Source organism: Poecilia latipinna, unplaced genomic scaffold, assembly GCF_001443285.1.
Source record: "Poecilia latipinna isolate Pla-1442-1.1 unplaced genomic scaffold, P_latipinna-1.0 Scaffold432, whole genome shotgun sequence".
Classification (NCBI taxonomy): domain Eukaryota; kingdom Metazoa; phylum Chordata; class Actinopteri; order Cyprinodontiformes; family Poeciliidae; genus Poecilia; species Poecilia latipinna.
In genome coordinates this window covers 240,020-249,558 of record NW_015113048.1, presented here as the reverse complement: position 1 = coordinate 249,558, position 9,539 = coordinate 240,020, and the positions used below count along the sequence as shown (strand labels likewise).

Genomic DNA, 9,539 nt, shown 5'->3' with positions numbered 1-9,539 from the left:
ACTCCTCGTCCATGTCTTTGTTTTTTATGTCCACTTTCAGAAGAACCATGAAGTCAGAAACTTAAACACGGAGCAACTCAATCTACAAATGGAAAGTTCTTGTCTTGTTGTAACAATAATAAAAAAACATCACCTCAAGCTAAACTGAGTTTAAATTAGACTGAAACTCTCAAAAATGGAAGCTTCTTTACCTCTTAAATAGGGCTCACAGACCTTTAAATGATTTTGTCATATTTTGACTAGAAAAATTCATAAAAGCTCAACAAGGACATACATTTTATTGTACTTTAGAATTTTATTTGAGATATATGTTCACTAGTTTTTCATTGATTTGTGACACTTTGGGGGGGTTTATATAGATTTAAAAATTATATAATTTAACTGCTGGCAAAACCATAAATCAGGATACGTTTCCCCACAAAATTTCAAAATAAGTTAAATGGTTGGTGGGAGACAAAAATTTAGACGAACAACCTGAAGTATATTTTAGAGCAGCACGTTGCCTTTATTCAACAATCACAATTACAGTTGAACTTTTTACACTGTTAGTTTATTGAGAAAATGTAACAAATGCGAAACTGGATTTTTTTTTTTTAACCTCCGAGTCAATTTTAAAATACAGTCAGATGTTACCACGGGGTGCAGCACAGAGGAGAGGAGGCCACGCCCACTTCATGGTTAGTGTACAATATAAATAAAGTGACCTGCTCAGAAAACGTACAAGCAAACAAACGTTTAAACCTACAGGCCTGTCGGTAACATCATGGCAAGACAAAAACAAAAACAACTCATGCAGAAAATTAAGAATTAAAAAAAAAAAATCTTCATGCATAATAGTTAGCTGAACATAGTTCAGATTATCGGATGTGTCATAAGCACAATGCCACGAAGAGGCATTACTTTGGGCCCACGCTCAGTCGCCATACTGACACACGGTGCCAGGAGGCCGGAGGGAAGGCGCTTCTTCAATAAACACAAATAATTCTCTCTCAATATTATTGTACAGTTAAACAGATGTTTGTACAATGTGTCACCACGGACTATGAAGCAAGCTTGTCAACCAACAAGGCTCACTCAAGCTACCCTCCTTGGTAGCCATTTTGAACTTCAAATGTCAATTCTTTCTAATTTAAAAGTTTTTTGCGTTTTCGACAAGTATAATCTCTTTTAGTCGTTTTTTTTTTTTCCTAAGTGCTTTTTGGCAATTATACGCAAAAACATCATCAGGATAGAAACAAATCTGAAGGGAATTTCATCAAAACCATGCTTGATGAGCAGTTTTCAGAAAAAGATTAAAAACTGCTCATCAATTGACTTAAATAGTAACCATTTTGACTATATGAAAATAACCATGCGTCCCATCGGGATTTAGAAAACGACATCAGCATTATCTTGTCTGCCCCAAATAAATCAAAGAGTTCGTAAATGAGCAAAGGGGTTTGTGATGAAAATAATGCTATCTGGGCGTTGGAGAAATTCAAAATGGCCACAGGGATATCGTCTAAATATCATTTTAATCACGAATGAACTCTACTGAATTCATAACTTGGGAGAAATTGTTTTAAGTTCATTGCAACTCGTCTTACTTAAATAAAAACAGCGCAAAAATAAACGGAGAATGGTGATTTAAAAACGTAGTGACCCCAACCTTAGAGTAAAATCAGGCTGTCGATCACTAAATGTTCCTTCAATGGTTATTTACAGCTGTTATTGCCCACCCTGCTACGGATGTGTAAAAAGATCCACTATGTTAAGCAGAAATGTGAAAATTGTACTTTTTCCTCATTTATTGAGATTGTGTGAATGTAAAACTGGTTTCTTCTTACACATCTTTACCAACGTGGCCAATAACGAAACCCGAAGAAAACAAGTAACGTAGTTGATACCTAAACAAAGTAGGTCTGCAACTATTTTTCAAAAAATATATATATTCAAATGAATTGTCGAAAAAGCTATTTTTAAAGATAAAAGTTGTAAAATTGCGATTAAAACAGAACGGTCATCGATGCACTTTGTCATTTTGCTTTACACCGACAAGTCAATGTACTGTATATAATATCAGCGACTTAGTTCATGATACAATTTGTATCAAACAGGGTTTTTCTCCGTCTGGCGTGAATTCAGCTGGGATCTGCTCCAGACGACAGCGGACTCTACTGCCCCCGAAAGCAAAGCGAAGGAAACGGTTAAATATATTTACATTTGCTGTCGACGATGCGTCTGAACTGAAGCAGATAACCAGAGATGACCCAAAAGTGTAGGGTTTACAAAGAGAGAGAGAGAGAAAGAGAGAGATGTCCCTTACTAAAACTAAGGTACACAGGACAGGGTCACCCATCTCTACGGCTTACAACTCTGACCAAAAAAGACTGCCGTCTCAATAAGACGACATTTTGAACACCTTTTTTTTTTTTTTTTTTAAACAATCATGGAAAAAAATAAACCCAGCAAACAACACAACACACACAAAAAGATTGATACAGGAAACAGACCAGGTACCAGAGAATGAACTGCAGCATAAAGATAATTAACGTGTAAATACATAGTTTTTAAGCACGCCGCACATGTGAACTTGAACCTAAACAACTGCATTTCTGCAGGTTTCTCTAAAAATCCTTATTCAGTCAAAGCTAATTCTCATCGACGTCGGTGGTGCACCATCAAAAAACATGATATAAAAGTGTTTCCCACACCGGACTGCAAAATTAGGGTTCATGTTCTTTGGAGTACAAAGACTTAAGTAACTGAATTATTAAATATTAGCCAGGTGTCCTGAAGATTAACTTCTTCATAATTAAATACAGACAAAAGAAAAGTCAGACTACTGCGTAGGAAAGACCAGCAGTTTTGGATATAAAGCTGAAAATGTGTTTCAGCATCCTAGAAAAACGTTCAAACAGTATTTTGTGTTAGCAAGAGTACCATACATCCATGTATCATACGTGTTTAATAATTGGTCATTACCATCATTAATGTAGCAGCTGAGAAAGTTATAATTTCGATGTAAAATCGTAAAAGTTCCTTTGGGCAGGCATGTGTAAGTAGTTTTGCTTGTTAAAGACGTGTCGACTTTGAAAACAAAAGAACTGGGATTGTCAAAGATGGCCGCTCCTCTTCACTGGTTTCTTTTGCTTGTCCAAACGAGAGGGGATTCTTCAGTAGCCACTTTGAGCTTTCTCTGCCAAGATGGCGGCAGCCAGCTGCTGGGGGTCAGTGACATGGGGGCTCCTAGCCATCACACGCCTCACCAGCTCCAAGGGGAAGATGTTGCAAAGGTCGACGTACACCTTCTCCCTCACGTCTTCGTAGCGACCGTGCACAGGGGACTCGGGGTGCTGCGGCCCGTACGGGGGAGGAGGGTGTGACGGGAGAGCGAGATGGGAGCTGTGAGGTGGGTAAGGAGGGTGAGGAGAGAGGGCTGGTGGCGGCGGGTGGCCTAGGTAACGTGTCGGGGACGGGTGCAGACCTGGGTGAGACGAGCTGTAGCCCTCTTGAGGCCACGGTGCAGGGTGCCAGGACGACTGATGCGCGTCGGGCAGACTCTGGTAGGCCGACGGCTCGTACCGCGACGGAGGGAGTGACGGCTGCCTGTAGTAAGTCTCCCAGCTGGGCAGCGTTTTCGGACGATGGTGGTGGTGAGACGCAGAGAGATGTTCGTACAGATGCGAGTCGGATACACTTTCACCGCGAGTGGGGGCCAGGCAGCGGCCAATGGGAGATCCGGGGGGTTGACGGTTGGATTGAGGCAGAGAGTGGTAGTCCCCGGGGCAGCTGGAGCGGGCAGCTAGCGGCTGGTGTTGGAGATGAGGAGGCAGAGGGTAAAGGGGCCGCTTAGGGGGCCCCTCTGGTGGAGGCTGCTCATGAACACAGCTCTGCCCACACGCAGCATTCAGATGGTAGGAATGAACGGCTGGATTAGAGGTGTGGTTGTGTTGGATGCTTGGGTAATCTGCCGCATGCAGACTGCACAGCTCATGGTTAGAAGCAATGTGATGAGGGTACAGGCGGCTGGCGGGGTTGGGGAAATGAACGCTTTCTTCTAATAGAGGATCTGGGGGGCATCCGGGACAGGATCGGTCACTATACGAGTCGCTGCTGCCACAACTGACGCTGCTTTCACTCCCACATTCAGAACCTGCGGAGCCCATCGAGCCGTGCCACAGCTCCGGATCGTTGGGGTAGCGGCAGTCTGGGCTTCGTCGGGAGGAGAGGCTCAGGCCAGAGTAGGCCCGGGTTACAGAGTAGTAGCTTAAGTCTGGAGTCTCACAGTGAGGGTAGAGATCATGGCTGGGGGCCGGTAGATGCGTCCCTGATCTGGACTGTTGGTCTTGCAAAAGACCAAAACCAGGCGACGGTCCTGCCAGGGCTGAAGACACAGCTAAACCTCCGCCACAGCTGATGCTGCTACAAGAACTGCTACTGCTGCTCCCACCTATGTTGCTCTTCTGGCTTTCTAGTCTGCTTTTCACCAGCAGTTTCTCCTCAGCGTCACTGTACGACAGAGCTCGGATGCTGGGATCTGATTGCCTTTTCGGAGCACCGTTTTTTGCCTCAATGGTGCCAGCTGGCACACTGTGGCTCTTCACCAGTCCAGCATCCCCCTGGTTCTTGTAGGGGACGCAGCTCTTGGCACTGGCACGCAACTCGTCGGCCACGGCGCGCTGAGGCTGAGCTCCTCTCTCGGGGTGGTAGTACTTGCACTTGTGGCCATACGTGCACTTTTTCCCTAAAACAGAGAGTCGGGGGCGGAGGGGGTGGGGGGAGAGGATGAGGAGCAGTGAGTGAGGTAAGTGTAGAAACCGGCTGTAATGGCCGTGAAAGCAACAACTATAATCAAGCATCTGTGACATTTCATGTCTGTGCAGAGGACTTTCAACACACTCTTTTTTCCAGAATTGTTAAACGCCTAAAATACGCAGGACAGCAGTTCAAGACCAACTTTAGACAGCACTGCTTTAAGTGGATTGTAACAAGAGTGTATTTGGACTCAGTGACTACTTTTTCCTGTTGTTTTCTCACCATATGGACAGGGTTGCTTCTTCTGCTCAGGCATGATTGGCCTTTTCCTCAAGAAGTTGTCCAGGCTGGGGCCATGACGTCCGAGAGGGTCATCTGGAGGCATAAATCTGAAACAAAGGGTTCATTCAAAGGCTGGTATCCTTTTTCTACACGAGGTTCTTTCTTAAGGCACAAGACAAGTCTCTTCTTTGCTCATGACTTTCTAAATTGAAACTAAAGACCGACACATCACCATCCTTTTGCAGCTAAATCCTTACTTGTCATTAACGAAGGAATACATGAGCAGCCGCTCGTCTATGAACTTCTTCCACTCAGGCTTTTCATTAGCCAGGTCTCTGTAGTTGTCATTGGAGACGATGATGCCATCTGACTCATAAGCCAGCTTGACGATGAAGCGATCGTCATAACAGACCACGCGCCGACCTTGGACGCGCCGTGAGGGGGTGAAGACCAGGATTTTTTCTTTCTCGAGGCGCCGCAGGATCTCCTGATCTGAGAAAGTGGGAAAAATTCAGGTAACGGACATAAAAGAGAGAATGAATTGCACGACTTAAAGAATTTTTTTTTTTCACTTACCTGTTATTGGAGCATCGGGGCGGGACTGCTCTTTCCTCCAAGCAGGAACAAAAACCGTGACTTCCTGATGGCCGCGCTCCACAAACCAGTCCACAGCCAGCTGGATGCCCTGACAGGAAAACACCTCCTTGTTTCCATGACTGTAGGGCATAACAAAGATATGTCTTTACATGTATTACATATGTTAAATTTGTGTTCTTAGATTGTATTTGCCTGTTTTACTTAAAGTTCCTGATTCCATTCAGTAAAACTTCACCATAATCAGGGTTTTTCCCAGGGTTGGCCACCAGGCTCAGTGTTTCTGTTGAACCAGGTTTATAGATGACACATGTAACTGGGTATATCTGGCCAAAGAGTTCCTTCTCACCTCATGGCCACGTTGCTGCCGTCCACCACGATCGGCCGCAGGTTGTCCTGGTCACAGAGAGACTCCGAGGGTAGTGGAGAGTCCGATCTCTGGCCATCTAGCACGTCAGAGCAGCCACAAGAAGAGGATGAAGAAGACGATGAGGTAGAGGTCAATATTCCCGCTGGCTGCTCGCTGTCAGGTTTGGTGCCCAGTTTGACCAGTTCGCCCAGTATGTCGTTGATGAGGGTGTCGGGTCCGAGCTTGGACAGCACCTGGCGCACAGTGTCTTCGGAGTAACCCAGCTTCAAGGCGAACTCCAGCTTCGCCTGGTATTCTTTCCCCGCCGGCTTGGGCGCTGGTTCTGGTGCGGGGCAGTCGGCTGGAGGCTCGGGCGGGTCCCGCTCCGGTCCTCCTGAGGGGTCTGACGGAGGCTCCGGAGGCCCCTCTGTGCCCAGATCCACGCATGGTGTGCGGCACAGCGGCTGGTGGGTGTTTTTACTGGAAGTGTAGCTGACCTCTCCTCCGTCTGAGTCTGCTGTGGCCGGCGGCGCCGACTTGTACTCGCCATCAGATCCACCACTCTCCTTCGGAGGGGAACCAACCACGGTGGTGTTGGTGGTGCTGAAGCTCTCCACCTGCTCCTCCATAGCAGGGGGTCCGTCAAGGGCGCCAGCCTGCCGGTCGGCCCCTGCTACGTGGAGATACTCCAGGTCCGGCGCCAGGTCGAGGACTGCTCCCGCCTCCACATGGTCCTTCTGGCCCATGGATCCGTCACAGACATCCAGCACACCGGGCCGAGCAGCGCTCCTTCACAAAGCTCCACTCATCTGAGCCTGACGGGGGAGACGAAGAGGAGTTAGTCACTTTCAGCAACAAGCTGGTATTCATACAGCCGGCATAGACATGTTGCGTGCTATCGTTTACATCTGCATGCGCACAATGCTGGAAGGCAAAAGGACTATTTTTTTTACTTATCATCTGTAGCATTGTTTACACTTCCGTTAACAGAATGAAACCTGGAGACATACGCATTATTAACTCAGTGCAGCACAGCAAAGGGGAAAATAAGGCAGAAAATTCTTGAGCAACCAAGAACCACTCGTATTATTTTTTCGCTCGCGCGCTCTGTGTCGGCTTGTTGCCATAGCAACTGACTGACAACGTCACTGATGTATTAGGACTCAAAATCAAAAAGACATCAAATTCTGCAGAATATAATGTTGTCAAAGTCAAGCTAGCATAACTGACCTACTTCCCTTTCCCTCGCTTTATTTTTTAATTAAAAAATTTCCCTGACCTTCTTATCAAGTTATTATAGTAGTGGCAATTAGTAGCAAAGCATTGCATCCATTTTTATTTTATATATCGTGTGCATTTGACTACTTGATGGCCAAAACCAATTGTAGTCATAATCTGCTAGCAGTTTTTTGCCGTCCAGCAGGTAGCTGCGTAGCGGGACCCATCACGCTGCAATGTATCGACATATAGCAGCCAGAAACTGCTTTGTAAAAAATGATCTTAACAAATAAAAATGTATTTTTTCTCTTTGTGTTTCTGTAAATTTATAATGTAATCTGCTTTGGTTCTGATTGCGTGCCGCACACACAAAGAACCAAAGGGGCCCCCCCTCACTGTAATGAATGAATTAATGGACTCCCGCCTTCCCCCTCCCCCAAGAAGCTGACCTCAGTATGTTTTAAAAAGCGCTGTGCCACAGCACATTAATCTACATAGCAACATGGGATGAACCACTTTATATGAAAACAAGACATCCAGCCGTTAACACTCCCCCAAACTCCCCCCGCCCCCATTCAGTCAACCTTGTAATTAAGGTCCATATGCTCCCTCCCACCCCGAGGTGCTACAAATATCTGGCAAAATCTGCGTGTCACCACCTCAAAATAAACTCCCTGACTGCATTTATCTTTAATGGCACATGCCTCTTCATGGTGAAGCTGTTCAGAGATGCAATTTGGCCATTTTTAGCTCAAAAATCTCACCTTTTCCAGCAGCTGCTGCCTGAAAAACGTTCCTCCTGTAAGAGGAAATCGTTTTTCCTCTAGTTTCATGTCTGTGGTTTGTTCAGCCTGCTACGTTTTAAGAGAGAGCTGATAACAAGAAGGCTGAACTGATTTTTTTTTTTTTTTTACTCTTTGTTGTGAAAGCATGCTGGGTTTTCCTCAAAACATGCAAAAACTGCTGCGTCTGCAGATAATTTGAATTACTGTACAACTATATAATTATGCAAACTGTCATACAAAACCAGTGTTCAGATCAGAGTCGCTGTGACACAGACTGCTACAGGAGTAGCAAATAGCATCTAAAACAACTCTCTGGAGAAACATGCATTATCTGAGTTGCAACATTTAACTACTCATTTGGATCAACAACATATTTTTGACTTGAATTGTACTTAGAAAGGGAAATTGGAACTTGCTAAAGTCAGAAGTCTTCCACAAAAAAAAAAATCCTCTGTGAACATTATAATATTTTGGCGTATTCATAAGCATTAAAGTTATAATTTAAGAGTTTTTGCTTGATGAAAAGCACTCAAATGTGTTTTTCTGCTACAACAGAATGAAGTCACGTGGAAAGAAGTTTGAGAAAGAAAGAAAGACACTAGATGTTTGTTGTCCATTTAAGCCTGAAAATGTATTAATGTCCAGTGACGAGCACAAAGATTTGGATAAATCTTACAAAGGTTTTTACAGAAAATATTTCCAATTAAACAAAAAAATAAAAAAAAATAAAAATATGCCAATGTTTTGTGCAGATGAGGAGGAAGTCTAGATTTTTCCTGGAAACAAGTCAAACGAGATCTGGACAAAGCAGACGAGGGGAGCTGAGACGACTCGGAGCTGCTGGGAGGGGAGGGGGAGGGTGGAGAGCATTTTATGAAACAGGAGCTGCCGAGCTACTGTTGCTAAGCTACAGCTGCTGAAAGCATGCCAAGATAGGAGCGTTCAACCGGGTACCCGAGCAAAAAAAAAAAAAAAAAAAAAAAAAAAAAAAAAGGTCCTATATGGGGGACGAGCTGGGCTTAAGTGTGCCTCACTGACAACAGTAGAGCTGCAGCAGTGATTAGGATCAGGGCCTTGGCATTTACCACCGTGGGCGTCGATGATGCCCAAGAGCACATGAACAAGATCTACCTCACAAGGTGACTCACGCTCATACAAAGAGTAAGGCCACATTTTATTTTATAAGGATGCTCTCCTCTCAGGTCCAACAAAAAGCATCACATCAGCAGAACCCAAGGATACAAGCAGTTGAATCAACAACCCTGCTGCCGATAAGCAAACTGAGTAAATGTGCTGGAAAACAGGAGAGCTGCTCATTTTGTGTTAGCAGAGTTCATGGGTGAAGACACACACACATACAAAAAACAATAAAATTAAATAAAAGGGTGACGTAGTTCAAATCCAAACTACTGAAGGTACAAAAATAGACAAGAAAGACCTGATGAATCTCATCTCCAGAAAATCCAAAAACATTCAACTCGTCATTAATGCTTCTTATTTGGATCTTTTCAGTGTCGGATTTTCAAGTCGTCCGGCTTTCAGTGCAACATGAAAGCGTCAAAACGAGCCCCCCC

The 9,539-nt window shown here is 44.7% G+C and overlaps 1 protein-coding gene across 2 annotated transcripts in view; it reads right to left on the bottom strand.

Moving 5' to 3' along the window:
* Positions 1 to 482: 482 nt before the first annotated feature.
* Positions 483 to 9,539, bottom strand: part of LOC106950972 (probable ribonuclease ZC3H12C) — a 19,735-nt gene continuing 10,678 nt past the window's right edge. For both annotated transcript variants that reach the window (XM_015038179.1, XM_015038180.1), the window contains exons 2-6: positions 5,963 to 6,777; positions 5,596 to 5,735; positions 5,277 to 5,511; positions 5,020 to 5,126; positions 483 to 4,726 (exon numbers count right to left, since the gene is read on the bottom strand). In XM_015038179.1, the coding sequence (XP_014893665.1) occupies positions 3,156 to 4,726; positions 5,020 to 5,126; positions 5,277 to 5,511; positions 5,596 to 5,735; positions 5,963 to 6,708 (2,799 nt within the window). In that variant the 5' untranslated portion in view covers positions 6,709 to 6,777 and the 3' untranslated portion in view covers positions 483 to 3,155. The remainder of the gene's footprint in view (positions 4,727 to 5,019; positions 5,127 to 5,276; positions 5,512 to 5,595; positions 5,736 to 5,962; positions 6,778 to 9,539) is intronic.